Source organism: Ursus maritimus, unplaced genomic scaffold (assembly GCF_017311325.1).
Source record: "Ursus maritimus isolate PB19 unplaced genomic scaffold, ASM1731132v1 scaffold_14, whole genome shotgun sequence".
Lineage (NCBI taxonomy): Eukaryota > Metazoa > Chordata > Mammalia > Carnivora > Ursidae > Ursus > Ursus maritimus.
The window spans coordinates 37,254,758-37,275,100 of record NW_024423786.1 but is presented as its reverse complement, the minus strand read 5'-3'; the positions used below and the strand labels follow the sequence as shown (position 1 = coordinate 37,275,100).

The 20,343-nt window shown below is 53.3% G+C and overlaps 1 protein-coding gene across 2 annotated transcripts in view; it reads right to left on the bottom strand.

Moving 5' to 3' along the window:
• POC1A (POC1 centriolar protein A) overlaps positions 1–13,080 on the bottom strand; it is a 69,949-nt gene extending 56,869 nt beyond the window's left edge. The window contains exons 1-6 of one of the 2 annotated variants that reach the window (XM_040628722.1): positions 12,717–13,080; positions 9,580–9,664; positions 8,522–8,693; positions 7,952–8,131; positions 6,542–6,649; positions 5,453–5,568 (exon numbers count right to left, since the gene is read on the bottom strand). In XM_040628722.1, coding sequence (XP_040484656.1) covers positions 5,453–5,568; positions 6,542–6,649; positions 7,952–8,131; positions 8,522–8,693; positions 9,580–9,664; positions 12,717–12,734 — 679 coding nt within the window. In that variant the 5' untranslated portion in view covers positions 12,735–13,080. Of the gene's footprint in view, positions 1–5,452; positions 5,569–6,541; positions 6,650–7,951; positions 8,132–8,521; positions 8,694–9,579; positions 9,665–12,716 lie in introns of those variants that run through there. The other variant, XM_040628723.1, reaches the window with a different exon arrangement.
• Positions 13,081–20,343: the final 7,263 nt, after the last annotated feature.

Here is a 20,343-nt window from a genome sequence, read left to right as displayed (position 1 = left end):
GCCCAGGGCTTCCCAGCACCACCAGGGAAACGGGGTCAGGATGTGGCTACCACGCCAGGGCCTCCCAGCTGGGCAAGTCTACGCCAGGGAGGGAATCTCCCCCAGAGGAAGGGCACCAAAAGCCCTGCTCCACTCTAAATGACAGGGATATCCAAGGCCTCCTAGCTGGGGTGGAAACATCTGGAACCATTTACTCCAGAAGAGGGCTCAGCTTGGGGGAGAGGATGTATTAGACACCAGGACCCACTGCCTTTCCCTCCTCATTCTCCTGCATCACCCACCGGACCCACCAGCCTGGGGCAGCCTCTCCGGCTCTACAGAGCTGGGAGATACTTTCTAGGGAAGTCGCATCCTAAGAATCATCCCTGCATGACAGTCCCCAGGGAGGCTCCCGCCATAAAGTCCTGAGCAGTGACTGGCCAGGAATAATCCACTTCTCATCAAACCCAAAGCTTGCAGGCCTTCTTCTTGCTTCCATGGCAGTGATCGGTGACAACTGATGGCAGAGCGCCATTTGGGCACAGCCATGGGCTCCTGGCTATGATCCCCCCGAGAAGAGACTCCAGCTCAAGGTCAGAGATGTACCAACATCAAGACTCTACAGGTCACCAGGAGCCAGAGAGGGTGGCGCCGAGGCCACTGCAGACCCTGCCCCTAAGCCCTGGGCCATAGCTGTGGGCAGCAGGTGGCCTAAGGAGAGTCCTAGGTACCCACGATCCACTCTGCCCACGCAGCGCTGCATGTACCAGCCCCCAGCAAACCTGGCCCACTGCCCAGTGGGCTCCAAACTGACCAAGGGGCCCAGAGAAGCCCCAGGTACCCAAGTCGGAGGTACCTTTCTAAGGCAGGCCACACCAGGCCGAGCCCCAGCCCACCGCCATCAAAAAAGGGCTCAGCGCCCTTCACCTGGGGTGGCTTCTCATAATGTGCAACTAGCATCACCAGCGACTCTGGGTTGACAAGGGGCTACGGAGTCATACGATGACGGTGCCCTGATACCAGCAGGTAAGGATGCTCATAACCCCCTCTGAGGGAATGTCACATAAACGCCGGCTTAGGGACGGTGGGAAAGGGCCAGTGAGCTGGCCAGAGCAAGCGGAACAGTGCACTGGCCTCCTGACCAACCCTCTTGGTCTCAAAACGTCAAGCAAAGGCTACAGGCCTGCCCCACCAGCTGCATGGCTGCCTCAACATCTTCCATGACCAGATCTGGGGTAGGGCGGAGGGGCGTGTTAACAACCAGGGGACAGAGAACCTGGGACTCTGAGTTCTAACCAGAATTTCTGGAGAGGGCCGAGCCAAGCCCTCCCAGGGGCCTCAGGAAGCAAACGCCTAGAATCAACACGGTGTAAGGAAGGCAGCACAGGGTGGCGGACAGAACGCCGCACTCGGGGGCCTTCCGTTGGAGACTCAGAGACCCAGCTTCCCAGCTGCGGGACCACGGGCAAGCCTCGAACTGCCCATCTGTGAAATGTGGAGGAGCCCTGCCCTGCTAGCCGCCCGGGCCGTCACTGAATAGCAGACCTGCACGTGCCTGTGAGCCACAAACCACATTACGGGCTCCGGATGGGGGTTGAGGCTCAGATGTCAGAACAGCCTTCATGTGGGCTCCGAGCATATGGAGCCTAACCCACCTCCGTGGGGCCCGGCACTCCCGGGGCTCCAGCAGCCCCACCGTCTCCCTGCTGAATTGGGAAACCAGAACTGCTCCCCACAGGGACAGGCCAGAGCCAAGAAACTCGTTGCCTGAGACAAATAGTGCCAGCTGCCTGCCGTTGCCCAAATTAACTCCCGACAAGCCAGCACGGGACAGGAAGTGTCCTCACGACTCACGACCACGGGGCAGCTGGACCCAGGCAGGCTGGGGTTGCCGACCACACACTGCAGTACCAGGAATCAAAGGGTCTCAGAAAAGCCCAAGAACCTCACGTGCCCCAGGCCCACCCAGGAGTGCCTGGTACTCAGCCGGAGTCGCCAAGGGAGACACTAGATGTTACGGTAGCCTTAAAAAACTTTCCTCTGGGGGCGCCTGGTGGCTCAGTCGTTAGGCATCTGCCTTCGGCTCAGGGCGTGATCCCAGTGTTCTGGGATCAAGTCCCACATCAGGCCTCTCCGCTGGGAGCCTGCTTCTCCCTTTCCCACTCCCCCTGCTTGTGTTCCCTCTCTTGCTGCCTGTCTCTCTCTGTCAAATAAATAAATAAAATCTTAAAAAACAAAACAAAACAAAACTTTCCTCTGGGCTTCCCAGGGGTCAGGGACCGAAAACAGTTCAGGCATCTGCTACCAGAGTGCCAGGAGTCCTTCTCAGGGAATCAGCCTCTAAAGAGACGCCCCTGCACCTCTGAGGATGAGGGAGCAGCTGCTACTCAGGGGCCGGGGGAGCCTCTCAGGTAGAAGGTTCGGCCGTGGAGCTCTTACGGGGAGCCGCTAGACCTGAGCAGACCTGGCCAGGTCCCTCAAGCGGTACGTCCGCCAGCCCATGTGCTCAGATCCACCGGGCTCTCCCTGAGCGCAGAGGGTGAGCGTAGAGGCAGGGGGAGGAGTTTGCTGCCCCGTGCGCCGTGCACTGGGCAGGGAGCTGAGGAAACCCGATCGTTTGCGGGACACTCCAAGCCCCCCAAAGCGTCTGATCTATACTGGGGTGGCTTAGGAACAAGACATTGGGTGGCTCTGTCATAGAAGCCAAGGACAATAGCAAAAACACACTGAAATCTCTCTGCAGAGCCTGTCAGCCTCATGTACCCCGGGTCCCCTCAGGATTTGGCTCCTGATGCCACATGAACCCTCCCACCACCTCCCCAGCCCTGCCAGTCACTGGCCTCCCACGCCCCTCCCCACCAAGCATGCCCCCTCCAGAGCTCCAGGGACCTCTCCAGCACCCCCCACCCTCCTCGACTGCCCTACATCACTCCCCCTCCTGATCACGCTCTTCAGGAGACTCTGCGTTCCTTCACGCCCCTGGCTCTGCCCTGTCGGCCCTCCCAAGCTGGGAGAGGGCTCCCACCCCTCACTCTGGTTGCTTTGTGGACCTTTCCTTCCATGGCCCCTCAATTGCAGGGACCCAGGATATGGCCTCAGCCCTTCTCGAGCCCCTGATTCCTGGGCACAGCTGGCCACTCAACCCACAGCATCACCTCCTGGCTCCATTCAATCTCCAAAACCTATCCCCCTGGGCCTCAGAGGCCCAGCCCTCACTCAGAGGCCCAGCCCTCACTCAGACATCGGGCGCAAGCAGCCCACCCACCAGTCACCCAGACACACCAGCTTCCCACCCATGCAGGCTCTCAGCACTGCTATCCTCTCAGACAGACCTTCACTCCTTGAGCAATGGGACCAGTCCCAGCACTGCCAGCCAGGCTGCATCTTTGGGACCATGGGCCAGAGTATGGCATTCCAGGTCCTCCCCAATGGGCACCTGCTGGTGCACCCTACGAACACCAGACCCATGCTCCTGATCCATCAGAGGTGAGGCTGGACCCTCCCAGGGTCACCTAGAGATCCTCTCCCTTCAGTGTCAAGACTTATGTGGTGAAAAGAAACAGTAACGAGAAATTAAAAGAAAAAGACTTATGTGGTACAAACCACATTTCCAGTACCGCCTTATAATCCTCACGTGGATCCCCATCTGTCCTGACCCCACACTCAGAGGCATCTTCCCACACTCCTCCACACCTGCCAACCTTCCCCCAGTCAATTGTGCAGATGTTCCCAATCTTCAACCCAGGCCTGGCCCAGAGCAGAAGAGAGGCCTCTATAGTCTGAAGGAGGGGAAGGAGAGGTGTGGTCCCCAAGTAAAGAGTAGACCCATAGCTGCTCTGTTCTAGAAGCTCTGTCTGAGGGACGCCTGGGTGGTTCAGTCGGTTAAGCGTCTGCTTTTGGCTCAGATCATGATCCCAGGGTCCTGGGATGGAGTCCCACATGGGGCTCCCTGCTCAGCGGGGAGTCTGCTTCTCCCGCTGCCCCTTACCCTGCTTGTTCGCTCTATCTCTCTCTGGAAAATAAATAAATAAATAAAATATTTTTTAATTAAATTAAATTCAATCAAAATTAAAAAAAGAATAACAGCTCTGTCTGAAACCGCGGCTGTGACAAACCCCAGGGCTCTCTGTTGAGGAAGGAACCAGTTATGCGGCTAGCCCCTGCCACCTGCTGGTGGTGTAGGGCAGTGCAGGCCAGACCCCTACTCCAGGATCTCCAGGACCCAGACTTGGCAACAGGGGCATCATGAACACAGTACCTGGTTCCTGCTTTGTGCCAGGAGCTCTCTAAGCTCTTGACACAGACCCACTCATTACCCTCCCAACACCAACTGTGAGGGAGGCCCTATCACTGTCCCGGGGGGCCCAGAGGAGTCAAGTGACCTGACAAGTAGGAATGCTGAGGCTGGCCGCGGAGCCCACCCGCCACCATGTGCTTATTAATTTTTAAGACCAGGAACCTCTCCCTCTTCTTGGGAGATCTGCTTGCCTTGGTTACCTCAAGAAAGTGCTGTCCTCAACATCTGAGAATCGGCTAGGAAGGGCTCGTAGGGGGTGGAAAGGAGAGCTCTGAACCTCAAGCCCCACACCTTCGTCAGATACATGCTTCCCATTTTCAGGTGTGAATTCTGGCACGTAGCCCATGGACTTCAAACTTTGTCCCAAGTCAATGACCACAGCTCTTCAAACAACTCTAGCTCCACCCCGCCCCCATCTCAGCCCCAGGCCTACCCACCGTTTTGTCCCTTGAACAACTCCTAGTTCCTCCTGTGGCCCCTCGCCCACTTCCCTCCCTAGCCCCATCCCCACAGCTGAGGTGGCTCATGGCCCTGCCCAGTCACACCAGCTCTCAAGACAGTTCCATCCTCCAGTACCCTCAGCTAGGTCATCCTAATCACACCCAAGTCCGTCCCTACCCCACCTCCTGGCTGGAGCCTGACACACGGCCCATGTTGACTGCCTGCCGCTCTGCCCTCCAAGGGCTACCATTAGATCAGGGGACACAGCCCCAGGGCTGCCTCCTGAGAGCGGTCTCTAGCCGAAGTTGACCCTCCATATGGTTCATGGCTCCGTATCTATGGAGGACACCATGAGGCCAGAGGTGGCCAAGGTCCCACAAACACTGACTTCCTTTGACCTGCCCCCTTCGCCCTAGCCCTGGAGGCGAGTAGCACGGCAGCCCCTGAGAAGGGGCCCTTGAGCAGAGCGCTGGCCAGAGGTCCACTGCGAGCTCCTCGTGTCGCCCTGCAGTATGCATGAGGGCTTGGTGGACGCCAGAGTGCCAGGATCCCCCTCCAGGCCAGTGTTCTGAGCCAGCACAGCCACAACACAGACTACTGGCCGCTGGAGGTCCCAACAGGCCCCGGACTCCTCCCCACTGACCAGGGCTGTCCTCAGGCCCGCTTCAGCACCATGGCAACGAGCCCGCCACCTGCTCCCGCCCAGTCCCACCACGGCCGCTCACGGACACTCACGCTGATAGTGCTGCAAGAGCCGGTGCGTCCGCACGTCCCACACCTTCACCGTGTTGTCCATGCCTGCGGCGGCAATGCACGTGCCACTGGGGTGGAAGTCCACGGAGGTGACAAAGCTGGAAAGATGGGCCACCACACGCTAGAGGAGGACTGTCCTGGCTCAGAACAGACCCCCAAACATCCAGCCCTTTCCCATCCCCGCACATCTGCTCAGGCTGTTCCCCAAACCCGGAAGACCTCCCTCCTGCCCCGTTTCTTTACTAGGTGGCCAAGGGATAGCAAAGAGAGGGTGAGAACAGCGGCTAGCAGTGACCAGAAGTGGACTCACCAGGGAGCAAATACCAGCAGCCACTTCTAAATACAAGTAGAGAAAGTGGTCTTCCGCCCAAAGGTCAGCTGACAGCTCAGGATGGTCAGAGTCAGAGCTGGGGCCCTCATCAAAGCCGGAGATAGGGCAGGCCCTCCCTGCTGAGGCCCCGCCCCAAAGAGCCAGAAGGGCCCCGAGGCCGTGCTGGTGGACCTATCTCCAGGAGACAGGCCAAGGGCCCCCAATATCCCCACACATGACACCCAGGCTGGCATCATGGCCAGCTGCAGGAGGAGCCTTTCCCTGGGGTTCCCAGTCCACCTGAGGAGGGCAGAAGCTGGGGTTCATTGAGGAGACCAGAACAGGTGGGGCCCTGCTCCCATGCAGGCTCCTCCCTCCCCCGATGATGCGGCACAACGGGAACTGCCACCAAGAACTTACAAGAACCGGACAAGCCTTTCATTTATAAACCCATCACCATAGGTAACACACTAACATGATCTGGGGAGGCGCGGGGTCACCTTCTTTCAGACAGACAAGCCACAATTCTGAGAACTGGGAAGCGAAGGGAAAGAGAGGCCCCAAGAATCACATGCTTTAAAGCTGAGCACCCGTTATTTGTGGGGATGACGATGAGGCTGAACCTCCCGCTCACACAGGAAAAAATTCAGAGACAGACAGCAGCAGAGACGTGGCCCCACGTAAGGCCCGAGGCCCCTTCACGCCTAGGTCCATGCTTTTCATGAGCACCTGCAGGACGAGGACAGGGTCCGGTGACTTACCCGCCGTGCTCACAGTAAGAGTGGACACACTCCCGGCTCGTCTTGTCCCACAGCTTGACAGTCTTGTCATCGCTGGCAGACACGATGAGCCGCCCGTCGGGGGAGAACCTGAACCAGGCAGGGCACAAGTCACACCACCACCGTGGGCGCTGCACACTGTCCTCCACAGCCCCCTCCCTGCACTGCCCACCACCTGATCCCACAACCAGCCAAAGCGACGTGCCCTGCTCTGACCCTGCGTGATCCTGAGCAAGCGGCTTTCTCTCTGTGAGACGGGTAAGAATGGTACCTACCTCATGGGGAGCAGGGAGCAGCGTAGGGCACACGAGGCCCCCAGCACTGCACATGGCACGTGGCAAAGTGCATGCTGACTGCTGATGCTATTAGCATGAAGGCGGCCCAAAGTCACTATCAGCATCGTTGTCCTGTTCCCAGGTCCCCCGAGTCCACATTTAACTCTGAGAACCAGCAACCAACAAAAAGGTGTGGAGGTCCTGGGGACCCACCACCAAAGGCTGGTGTAGGCTCCACCCTGGTTTGCTGGCTTGGCCCCTCCTATTCTCAGGAGCCCGATGGTGAGCCCTCTCCGAGCAATCAGGGACCTCCCAGGACATTGGCGCCCTAGAGAACAAGTAACTTGCATGGGGTCCGCAGAAGAACACCGTGATAGCCCCTGACCTCTGACTCCCATGGTTTCCCAGTGTCCCCAGACCTCCCAACCTCTTCCTCTAGAGCACCGAGATCTCTGGCGAAAGGATCAGAATAGCTGAAAGTAGGTATATATGTGTCCACAGTCCTGGGACCCTGAAAGGTCCTTTGGGTCACCTGGCCCCTATCCCCACAGCACTGGGAGAGCCAGCCTCCAGACCAGCCTCCTCAGAAGCCTCGACCCCCACCCAGCAGCTTGAGCAAAATCACCTTCTGAGAGGTAGACTCAGTTTCAAACCCCAGCTCTGCCACTAACCCAGCGAGCGCCCAGGGGCAAGATACCGTACTGTTCTGAGCCTCGGTGTCCTCATCTGCGAAATGGGAATGACATTTAGTCTAGCCGTGCTGCCTGCCATGAAAAGTGAAAAGAAATCCTAGAGTGGTAGTAGCGACATCATCTTGTCACTATTGCTCCTAAACAGCCCCCGCTGACTTGCTTCCGGCCACATCAGCCTGGATGTCAGGGGCTCAGTCGTGGCTGGCAATGAACTCACTTGCTTGCCATGTAGGGGCTAGAAGCTCCTCACCAATTTACAATGTGACAGCTTCTTTGCTCCCACTTCACAGATAGGGAAAGCCAAGGCTCAGGAATATGAGAGAGTAGCTAGTTTGCCCAAGGTCATGCTCCTGGCGCCTGGCAGCGCCTCGGTGCCCCTCAAGCCCCAGGTCCCTCCAAGGGTCCAGGGGCAGGACGAAGCTCACCTGGCACAGCGGACCCAGTTGATGTGCTGGCTCAGGGAGAACAGGAATTTCTGGCGATGAGTTGACCACACCTTAACTGTTTTGTCGTCAGAGGCCGTCACAAAAGACTGGCCGTCACTGCAGAAGTGGACGCTCCTCACTGTGGCCGTGTGGGCCCGAAACGCGGTAGACTCGCCTTTGCTGCAGGGACGGGTATTCTGACTCAGGAGACCCACAGCGGCGACGGGAGGGCCTGTGAGCACGTCAACGCGCTCCTCGCCCCTCAGGGGCCCCTCCTGACGTCAGCGTAGGCCTGCCACCCCAGCCCCCCACAAGGAAAGCCAGAACCAGCACCCACCCTGCCCATGTGCGAGCAGCATCGGATGGGAGCCCTTCTGGGATGGCCGCAGTAAGCCCAGAATCCCTCTCCCGACCCTAAGGGGAGGGCCCCAACTGGAGCCCCAGCTTCTGATGGGACCTCTTCAGATGTCCCACCATGACAAGTCCAGAGCCAGGATGGGGACCTGAGGGGTGACAGCTCTGGCACCGGGGCCCCAGGCTCAGACAAGCCCTTCAAAGTCTGTAACTCACACATTGGGTATCCAGATCCGGACAGTCTTGTCTCGGGAGCCTGAGGCCAGCAGGTGTCCCGAAGGGGAGAAGTTCACACAGGTGACAGCGTCCTTGTGGCCCGCAAAGCGGTAGGCGCGTGACTGGGGCTTCATGTGCCACACCATGAGGCATGAGTCCATGGAGCCACTGGCTGAGAAAGTAGGGATGCTGTGACCCTCAGCTCTAGCGGGCCTTGAGTCCCCAGCAGGACGACGGGGTAAGGGGACAGGAGACAGACCACACTTCCAGTGACTGCTGAGTTGGGGTTTGGAGCATTGATGGGCTGTCAGCTCTCCGAGCAGCAGGCCCGCATGGGAGCCAGACCCAAGAGATGCCCTTCACATGCCAGCCCTGGGCTGAAACCCTGTGGGCCTCTGAGAAAACCTCATCCCCGTGGGGTCCCCCACCCCCCACAGTCACATCCTAAGGGCACTAGAGAGAAAGTCTTCCCAGCCCAACCCAATGGGACCTTTACCATTGAGAGGGCCCAAGTCAATCAGAAACCTAGAGATCCCCAAGACAGATCCAATGACTTCAGTTTGCTCTTTATCTACAGTGACCAGTAGCCTCTGGCAGGGGACCATGACTATGGGATGAAGGGACAGCCTTGTCCCTAGAAACAAGAAAGCGGCAGCCATGACAGCTGTGTAGGAGCCCCCAAGCGACCAAGGTGCAGAGGTACTCAGCTGCTGCACAAGGACAGCAATAGGAGGGGAGTATGAGCCATTGTTTAGGGCCATTCCACCAGCCAGACCCAAGAGATGGGCGGGGTAGCTGCAGTGAAAAGCCCAGACCCTGGGCCCACCCTCCAAGGCTACGTGCCCTTGGCAAGGCCCCCAAACTCTCTAAGTCTCACACTCTGCAGTAGAATGTACATGCCCAGCACCCAGACAGCTGGCCAGCTGAAGCAAGGTGCAGGTCTAGACAAAGCCCCTGGGTCCCCACTGTGCCCTACGCCCCCACACCACACCTCCCAGCTGGAGACTCAGCCTTCTCAGCTCATAACCTAGTGCCTAGGAAAAGATGCCTCCTCTCACCCAGCTGCTTCGTGTTGAGACTGAAGTCCACACAGGTAACTGCATCTCGGTGACCCTTAAAATGCCTCTCCAGCGAGGGGTCCTCCTGCGGGAGAGCCAGGGTCAAATGTGTGAAACTTCAATGAAGAAGGGGCTTCCCCAGGGCCAAGACTCTTCCTAAAACAGCCAGGAGGGTTCAAAAATGCTCAAGGCATGATCTTGTATATAGAAAATCCTAAGGAATTCACTAAAAAACTATTAGAGCTAATAAACCAGTTAAGCAAGGTTGCAAGATCAACATATAAAAATCTATTGTGGGGCGCCTGGGTGGCTCCAATGGTTGGACGTCTGCCTTCGGCTCAGGTCACGATCTCCAGGTCCTGGGACTGAGCCCCATGTCAGGCTCCCTGTTCAGCTGGGAGTCTGCTTCTCCCTCTCCCTCTGCCTGCCTCTCCCCCTGCTTATGTTCTCTCTCAAGTGAATAAATAAAATCTTAAAAACAAATAAATAAAATAAATAATAAAAATCTATTGTACTTCTGCACACCAGCAATGCACAATCCGAAGAATGATAACAATTCCATTTATGACACGTGAAAAAGAATAAATACTTAGAAATAATTCAATAAGAGGGGCGCCTGGCTGGCTCAGTCACTAGAGCGTATGACTCTTAATCTCGGGTTTTGAGTTTGAGCCTCAAGTTGGGTGCAGAGATTACCTAAAAATAAAATCTTTTGGGGTGCCTGGGTGGCTCAGTTGGTTAAACAGCTGCGTTCAGCTCAGGTTATGATCCCAGGTTCCTGGGATTGAGCCCCATGCCGGGCTCTCTGCTCAGCGGGGAGCCTGCTTCACCCCCTCCCTCTGCCTGCCGCTCTGCCTGCTTGTGCTCGCTCTGTCAAATAAATAAATAAAACCTTAAAAAATAAAATAAAATTAAAATTAAAACATAATAAAATCTTAAAAAAAATAATTTAACAAGAAAAGTGAAGGCTTATACAGTGAAAACTACAAAACACTACTGAAAGAAATTTTAAAAGACCTCAGTAAATGGAAAAATGTCCATGCTCATAGTTTGGAAAATTGAATTTTGTTAAAATGCAATACTCCCCAAATTGATCTACAGATTCAATGTGCCACTTTTTGCACAAATTGACAAGCTGATCTTAAAATTCACATGAAAATGTGAGACAGCCAGAATAGACAAAATAATCTTGACCCAAAAAATGAAGAAACAGTTGCTATAGAAAAAATTCCACTGTTCCTCAGAAAGTTAAACACAGAGTTATCAAATGACCCTGCCCACCATTCTAGGTAAATGCCCCAAAGAACTGAAAGCATGTTCACACAAAAAGTTGTACACACACGTTCATAGCAGTATTACTCATAGTAGCCAAAAAGTGGACAAACGTAAATGTCCATCAACAGCTGAATGGATAAACAAAGTGTGGTCGCTCCATACAACATAGTATTATTCAGCAGTACAAAGGAAGGAAGTACTGATACATACTAAAACATGGATGAACCTGGAACACGTGTTAAGTGAAAGATGGCAGACGCAAAAGGCCACATGTTGTCTGATTCCACTTACATGAAATGTCCAGAATAGGCAAGTCTATAGAGACCGAAATTAGATTAGTGCGGAGAAGGGGAGTGACTGTTTAATGGGTACAGATTTCTCTTTGGGGTGACAAAAATGTTTTGGAATTAAACAGTGACGATCAATGGACAACACCATGAATGTACTAAACACCGATAAATGTTATATTTTAGAAAGCTGAATTTTATGGTATGTGAATATTACGATAAAGCAATTTTTCTAAAAGAATCAAGGAGAGAAAAATGGAGGACTTTCAGCAACCCCCATCTCGGGAATCAGATTCTGTACCCTCAGTCTCACTGCAGACTGGCCAATGAACCCAAAGGTCAGCCTGGACAGGCCCCAAGGGGCAGGGCCACCATCTCTACTGCGCCCAACAACGTCAATGAAGCACTAGTTCAGGACACAGCTTAGGAAGACGGAAAAAATATTTCAGAGACTCTCTCCACCCAACAGCAGCTTGTCTCTGTGCTTGAACAGTTATAGCCCTGCCATGCAAACATCTGCCCCTACCCCAAATATCAGAAACCTCAAAGAAGCATTTTGGGCGCACCAGGGAGCCCAGCAAAACCTCCTCTTGGGAAAAAATGTCGTTGGGGCAGAGTAAGACTATTGCCACCCCCCAGCCCTGTAACGAGAACAAAGGCCCCCAGGGCCCTGTGCCCAGCTCCACCCCCAACACACCTGCCTGAGTCCCCCTTTCAACAAGAAAGGGAGTGGCAGCTGGGGGAGGGCCCCCAACAGAGCAGCAACTGCCTCACCAGAACCTCTTGGGAGAACAAGTGTAAGATAATGCCCACCTCTAGGCTCAATAGGCAGAGGGAAGTTCAGTTCCACCTCTAACCAGAGGGCCCCTAAAACCTCCCAACATCCTTCCCATCTCCTCACCCCAACGGGCTCTGTGGTTCCTCACTTCCCCCAAAGGTAGTTTATATATGGAAGGAAGTGGGGAGGGACTTATGGGAAGGGCTAGATTAGGGGTCAAAAAGCCTGGATCTTAAGTCTGGGCCCTCTGCTCAAGTCCCCACATGACAACAAGCACCAGCCGGTCTTCCTGTCTCTCAACCCAGCCCAAAGGCCAGACATGTTTAAAAAACCTCTCAAAAAGAGGGGTCTGGAGGAAGCTGGGACTCAGGGCTCCCGGTCCAGATCACACTGCAGACCTGGGCTGTCCCGTCCGAGCAGGGTGTTCGCTCAACAAGCCCCTACCCAGCCACCCACTGCTCAGGATGGTGAGACTGAGGCCCGGGAAGCCCGGAGCTGGCCTCCGGCCCGACCTCCGGTCGAAACGTACTAGTGCTACTGTCTCCTCCGCTAGGATGCAAATCTGGGGAGCAGGGACTCGTTGGTCCGCCCCGGTAGTCCGCAAAGGGTCCGGCACTCAGGAGGTGCTCACTACGTGTCCCGACCCAGCCCCCCCTGCACCGACGGTAAATGGGCCGGAGAAGACTGGCTCGGAACCCGGCGTCCCACTCGCCCCCTCACAGCCATCGCCCCGGCCAGGCGCCCACAGTCCCAGCGGGGAGACTAAGGCCGGGCAACCACCGCCGGCAAGAACTTACAGGGCAAGGTGCAGCCATGGCGGGCCGGGGGCGCCCAAGGCGCCGAAGAAGGCAGCGTCGGCCGTTGCGGCCCGTTCAGTTTCCGCGCCCCCAACCGCCGCCAATAGCAACGCGGGTCGCGTCGCCACGCCCCGCCCACGGCGATTAAAGGAGACGCAGCTCCTAGGCTTTTGGTCCCCCGGCCGGAAGCAGCGCCCTGTGGCCCGTTCCACAGCCTCCGCACGCAGCTCCGCTAGGCCAGCAGCCCACGGACGCCGCCGCCAAAGATCGCCGTCCACTGTCACTAATCCCCTGAGAAATCACAAACCCAGGATGAGGGATTCACTCCACCGGCCCGTAGCTCGGTTTACGAGACGACAAGCACAGCCTTCTGGGAAATGCAGTTTCAAGACGGCCGTCACCTTGAGTCTGGAGGAAAGTGGAACTACTCTTCCCAAGATACCTTGAGGGCGGGCCGGGAATAACCACCCGTAGGAAAGGCCTCAAGGATCCCGGAAGTGGAGGACACGTGGGTCATTGTATTTGTGTCGTCTTAAAGGGCCCTTGAAACCAGCATTCGCCCAATACCGTAAGGGCCAATTAGTCGCCCCTCAGAGATCCTTTAAATGGTTCGCTCCTCCGAACTTAAAACAAGTGTCGATTCAAAAGAACACCAGTCACTTGGAATCACATCCATGGTATTCTCCATGGGTGGAGAGACCTAGGTTCTATTCTGTTATTGTCCTGCTTCCTTGTGTGGCCTGTGACCTTGGGGAAAAAATACCTTTTCCCGGGCCTCAGTTTACCCATTTGTAATATGAGGGAGTGTGATGCAGCTTGGCCCTCTCCAGAGCCCTCAGCCCTAAGAAGCGGTTATGAATTACATGTTTAAAAGAGAAGGAGACATTTCTAGATGTGTCTCCTGAGGCAAGGGAGACAAAAGCAAAATTAAACTACTGGGACTATATCAAGTTAGAAAGCTTCTACACAGCAAAGAAAATAATTAACAAAGCCAGAAGACAACCTACTGAATGGGAGAAGACATTTGCAAATGACATATCTGATAAAAGGTTAGTGTCCAAAATATATTAGGAACTTATACAACTCAGCACCAAAACTTCAAATAATCCAATTAAAAATGGGCAGAAGACATGGACATTTCTCCAGAGAAGATATACAGATGGCCAAGAGACACATGAAAAGATGCTCAACATCACTCATCGTCAGGGAAATGCAAATTAAAGCCACAATGAGATACTACCTCACAGCTGTCAGAATGGTTAAAATCAAAAACACAAGAAACACGTGTTGGCGAGGATGCAGAGAAGGAAACTTCATGCACTGTTGTTGGGAATGCAAACGATGCAGCCGCTGTGGAAAACAGCACGAAGTTTCCTCAAAAAATTAAAAATAGAGCTACCATATGATGTAGTAATTCCACTACCGGTATTTACCCGAAGAATAGGAAAACACTAATTCAAAAAGCTATATGCCCAGAGGGGAGGGGGGTGGGGGATTGGGATAGGCCGGTAATGGGTATTAAGGAGGGCACATATTGCATGGTGCACTGGGTGTTATATGCAAATAACGAATCATGGAACATTGCATCAAAAACTGGGGATGTACTGTATGGTGACTAATACAACAAAATAAAAATTATAAAAAAAAGGGGCGCCTGGGTGGCGCAGTCGTTAAGCGTCTGCCTTCGGCTCAAGGCATGATCCCAGCGTGCTGGGATCGAGTCCCACATCAGGCTCCTCCGCTGGGAGCCTGCTTCTTCCTCTCCCACTCCCCCTGCTTGTGTTCCCTCTCTCGCTGGCTGTCTCTCGCTCTGCTAAATAAATAAATAAAATCTTTTTTAAAAAATTATAAAAAAAAAGTTACATGCCCCCCATGTTTATTGCAACATTACTTACAATAGCTAAATTATGGAAGCAACCCAAATATTCATCAGTAGATGAATGGATAAAGAAGATATGGTGTGTGTGTGTGTGTGTGTGTGTGTGTGTGTGTGTATACATAATGAAATATTACTCAGCCATAAAAAAGAAAGAAATCTTGCAAATTCCAACAACACGGGTGGATCTAGAGAGTATAATGCTAAGTGAAATAAGTCAGACAGAGAAAGACAAATACCATATGATTTCACTCATATGTGGAATTTAAGAAGCAAATGAACAAAGAAAAAAGAGACAAACCAAAAAACAGATTCTTAACTATATAGAGAACAAACTTATGGTTACCTGAGAGGAGGTGGGTGGGGAGATGGGTGAAACAGGTAAAGGGGATCAAGAGTACACTTACCATGATAGCACCGCATAATGTATAGACTTGTTGAATCACGGTATTATACATCTGAAACTAATACAACACTGTATGTTAAATATACTGGCATTAAAATAAAAAATAAAAGAAAATAAATAAAAGAGTAGATATGCTAAGGGCCTGGCCACCAGAGGCCATCCCTGCTCACTTTATGCTGTCGGAACGTCCAGGCTGTCCTTGTCCGGACCTTTTACCCTGTCTCCGGGCATCTTCCCAGCCTGGAACTGACCTGGACCGGATGTTTTGCAATATTCAGGAACCTTCTGTCACCTCCCTGGACAGGCCAGTTTGGCCAGACTCCAACACCGATTAGGATCTGGCCAGGCCTGGAGGTTTCTCACTACATCCTGAAAACCAAAGATGGTGTCTCCGTGGACCTCCAAACCAGAGCAGATTCAGAACCTGGCACAGATGGATAGCGGGCATGTAGAGGACTGGGTCTCGCCTTCGGACCTGGAAACTCTGGGGCCAGAAAGAAGAAATGGATACGTTTAATCCCAGCTTCACTGTGATTTGGCATAGAATTGGTTTTTTTACATTACAAATGTTCAGACTCATTTAACTCAGACACCGAAATTCTCCTTAAAACAATAAGTATTGTACCATTCACACACCCCGAAATTGTTCAACACTCTTCAAAGGATGATTTTCAAGTCTTCCCACCAACATTCACGACTTACTCAGCAATTCTCTTGCCTGCTGTCCAAACACTTAAAGTGAAAAAGTTAAGGAAGAAAAAAAATTAAAGACAGAAAAATCCATCCATTGAATTTAGAGTTCTTTTATTGTTGTTATCGGTAGTGTTTTGGGTTTTGTTTTGTTGTTTTGTTTTGTTTGTGTAATTTTAGCTATGGAACATCCCTGGTCTATGGGCGCTCATAATCTACAAAACTGAATTTAGAGAAAGCCTTCTGTAAAATGATTTTCAAATGTCAAGCTCACTCAAAGTAACAGGCTCTCAAAGATTTTACTCATTCTCCCGACTCCTTCCAGATCCCACCATCTTCTATCCTTCCCCACTGGAAGAAGAGCTGGGGATGCCCCACCCACTCTTGCTCATTTATTCTCCAAAAATTGCAACACCACATTCTGCCAACAGCACGGAGACAAGCCATGATCCACCACTGACACAACCTGTATAAACAAAGATTGGTGCCTCCACCTTCTGACTGAGCAGCCCCTACCCTGTGCCACCTCCATCAGACTGGACTCCATTTCTATCTAAGTCCCCTATGTTGGGGATGAGTATGCTCAATGTTGGAGGAGCCAACATTGCTGGCCTCCATGTTGGGGGACCTCCATGTTGAGGGGGGCTGGAAGAGTGCTCCTCTTTCAAGCCCCCTCATGACAGGAATGTTTCTATCCTGATATAAAGCCCATAGGGAGGCACCCCTGCAAGAGACTCTCCCCCTGTCATCATTCCCAGACCCCCTGCCCAAGAGCCAATGCCACCTCAGGGTGAGGCAGAGAAAGGAGGAAAGGCAGGGATCACACCCACCCACATAGTCCAATCCACCCTGCGCCTGGAAAGCCCCATCAGTTCTATCACTCAGCCCTGCACAGTGGCCTGGGCTTGAAACTCTGTGCATGGCAGCTCAGGGCTTGTCCCTCACGGCTTGTCCCAGCGTCAGACACATCTTGGGAGGAGCCCAGGCCCTGCTGCCTCTAAGCTGGGTGATCCGCAGGAGTCATGCCATATCTCTGAGTCTCCATGTCCTTGATTATAGAATAATCATAACATATCTGCCACAATGGGGGAGGGGGATTCCATGAGCCATTGATTAATGTCAGACCTTGACATTGAGCTGCCACTTAATACATTTTTTTTAATATGGCCTCAGTCACATCACGTACCCCCTCTGCTCCAACCATCTAGCTGATTCCTCTCCGCCTCTGCTCCCACCTCTCCCCACTGGGCTGCCTCTGCTCCAGCCACATTGGCCTTCTTGCTGTTCCTTGAATAAGAATGTGCCAGGCACACTCCCATCTCAGGACTTTTGCACTGGCTACTCTCCCTGTGTCCACCTGGCTCAACCTATTGCTCCCATCAGGACTTTCTTCATATGTCACCTTCTCAGTGTGGCTTTCCCTGGCCACCCTACTTAAAATGCCAACCCACCTTCCCTCTCCCTGCTTTATTTTTCACCAGTGACTTTGCCCTCTGACACCCTGGACTTCTTGCGTTGTTTTCTTCTCCCCTCTTAGAACATCAGCTCCAGGGAAAGGATGTGACTATATTCCTGCACCTCGCACAGGGCCCAGACAGAGTGGGCTCACAGTAAATATTTGCCAATGAAACAAATGAATCATGACAAGATTGCTCATAGATGGTTATAGAGCCTGTGAAGGGCAGGACTGGTTCTCAGTGGGAGAGAAGGGGAAGGGATTAGGGTAATCAGGAAAAGCTTCTCTGTGGGGGCAGGAAAACCTGAGCTTTAGAGCACAAATGGGGCTTAGGTAGACAGGAGGGCATGGGGGGGGCACAATTCCAGTTCAGGGAACAGCCTAGCGAAAGTCTGGTGGCAGGATTGAGTGTGGGGTATCTGGAGAACAGGGATAAAGCAGGTGGGCTCAGAAGTGAGGCTAGATTATAAGGTCACAAACATTGACAAGAATCATGGGGATCGGGCTCAATGGGTCGGGGGGCCTGCCACGTGTCTCCTCCCAGGGCTGAGGGAAGCCAAAAGAAACCTCTCACAGACGAAGCTATGATATCAGGACTGCCTGTTGTGGGAGTGATGCCTGCAGGTGGGAAGTCTCATTGCAATTCTGGGCCTCAGTCCTACCCACTGTGGAAATGGTGTGCCCTGCAGGCCAAACTTCTCTAAAAACAGGCCATACCCCAGGCAGGGAGGAGTCTAAGGGGCCACAAGCCTTCATCCTTGCTCAGCCCTGCTCCTCCATCCAACAGCATTGGCCACCCTGGTAAAAAGCCCACACTGGTGGGAACACAGGGGAGTCCCTCTGGGTGAGCGTCCACCTTGAGCCTGTCTTTCCATATTGCAAACAGTGAATGGCATGGCTAGGGTGGCTATGGCAATTCCTGGGGCAGTGATGTCCGTGAACCTGGGACCTGTTTCCAGGAGGTGTGAAGAAACAGAGCTGGTTGGCAGCCACACCGCACCATCCACTCAAGTCAGATGGCGAAGCCTCTGTGTGTTGGGTCCTTCTACCCACATCCATGAGCATGACCAATGCCCTCCCTCCCATAACCGCAGGCAACCCCTTGGGAAATGCTGGGCCTCCGTTTCACATTGTCCAGGAAAAAGGCAAGAGTCCAGAAAAGCTCAGTTGGGATAGAACAGATCCCGCAAAGCTGAGGCCCGCTGACCTTGGCTCTCTACAAGGAGGGCTGGGGTGGGGTGCAAAGGCCGTAAAGGGTCTGAACTCAAACCTGAGAACCTTCCTGGTAGATAAGGAAGACGGGGCTTCAGAGCAGCAACATGGTGGAGGCAGTACCAGTGTCTTAAGAGTTCCATTGGGCCAAGGCTGCTCTAAACCCGAGGTACCAAGAGAACTTTCTATGATGAGGGGAATGTTCTATATCTACACCGTCTAATGCAGTAGCCCTTGGTTACATATGACTATCAAACACATGAAATGTGGCTACTGTGCCTAAAGAACTGAATTTTAAATTGTCTTTAATTTTCATTAATTTCAATGTAACAGCCATATGTGTCTAGTGGCCACAGTATTGGACAGCGCGGCCCTAGACTATGAATTGGCTCTGAGGTCTTAGGCAAGTCACAGAGCCTCTCGGACTTCAGTCTTCTGATGAGGCCGTGAGGAACATAGACCCCGTCCACAGTAGCCAAGGTAACTCTTTGTCCCTATGCCCCGTTGCCCAGCTGCAGGGGAGAAGGAGGAGAATCCGGTAGGGTGGTTGAAGTTACCAGCCCAACCCCGGGGACGTGGAGCAAGACAGTAGGATGCAGGCCACAGCCCCTTGGGCCCCATAGCAGGACTTTGCTGGCTGGCCCCCACAGCATTTGGAGTGAGAAGATGAGACCAGGGGCCTGAGAATCAGAGGATAATTGGATTTCCCTCCTCCAGGGAATCCTCAACTGTGTTACAGTGATCCGGCCCAGAAGGGGGGTCAGCAGAAAAGTAACTGACAACTTTAACTTACCACAGAGTCACTCTATACCAAATGTCACATGAAGTCTTAGCCCCAACCCCAGCAGCGATGCAGCATTTTGCCCATTTTACTGATGGAGAAACTGAGGCACAGAGTTAGTAAGTGGGGAGCCAGGATGAGAACCCAAGAACTAAGAACCCTTAAATAGGTCAGGCCCCAGTAGAACTAGAAAGGGCCTCAAGACTTGCACTCCCAGGCGCCTGGGTGGCTCAATCCGTTGTTGTCCGACGTGATTTCAGCTCGGGTCAGGATCTCAGGGTCGTGAGATCGAACCCCACGTCAGGCTCCGTGCTGGGCATGAGTCTGCTTGAGAGTCTCTCTCTCCCTCGCCCTCTGCCCCTCCCCCAACAGCAGAGATGGGGACTCGAAGTGTCCCAAAGTGGCCAACTCCACCCTAGAAAGTCCTTTGTTGTCTTGTATCTTATCTTAAATAGGCAAGTAACTGTAGCCTCTACTTCTCTTTTAGTATCTTTTTAATATAAAATAAATGTTTTGATGATGGACCAGTTAACTCCAAGTCGTGACGATACGCAGCAATACGCCCCCGGGTACCCTGTGGTTTCATGCCCCCCTCCACCACCCACCAGTGAGAAGCAGGCTGTAGAAGAGTCTCTCAGCTGGTCGTCAAATGGGAGGAGCCTGCTCCTAGGGCCTAGGGCTCCTTCCAGAATCCAGGGTGCAGCTGGTTTAAATGTCTATTCCTCGGCCAGCTATTGAGCCTGACCCCTCAGGTCTGGGTAATTCTTATGTGATGGTCCTGGTACCTCACCAAGAAGCCCTGGGCACAGTGGGGGCCTGGACAGCCCTGCCCTGCCCCCAGGGGGAGCTCTCACCCACCTCTGATGCTCTGGCCAGGCACCCAAGACTAGACAAGTCTCAACTCTGACCCTAATTTGTGCTGTGGTCCCATCTCAGGCCTCAGCTTCCCCATTGTCCAATAAGGATATCCATAGGGGACTTCTAAAGCCCTTCTGGGGGGCACCTGGGGGGCTCAGTCGTTAAGCGTCTGCCTTCGGCTCAGGTCATGATCCCAGGGTCCTGGGATTGAGCCCCACATCAGGCTCCCTGCTTAACGGGGAGCCTAATTCTCCCTCTCCCTGAGCCTGCCGCTCCCCCTGCTTGTGCTTTCTCTCTCTCTCTCTCTGTCAAATAAACAAATAAAATATTTTAAAAATAAATAAATAA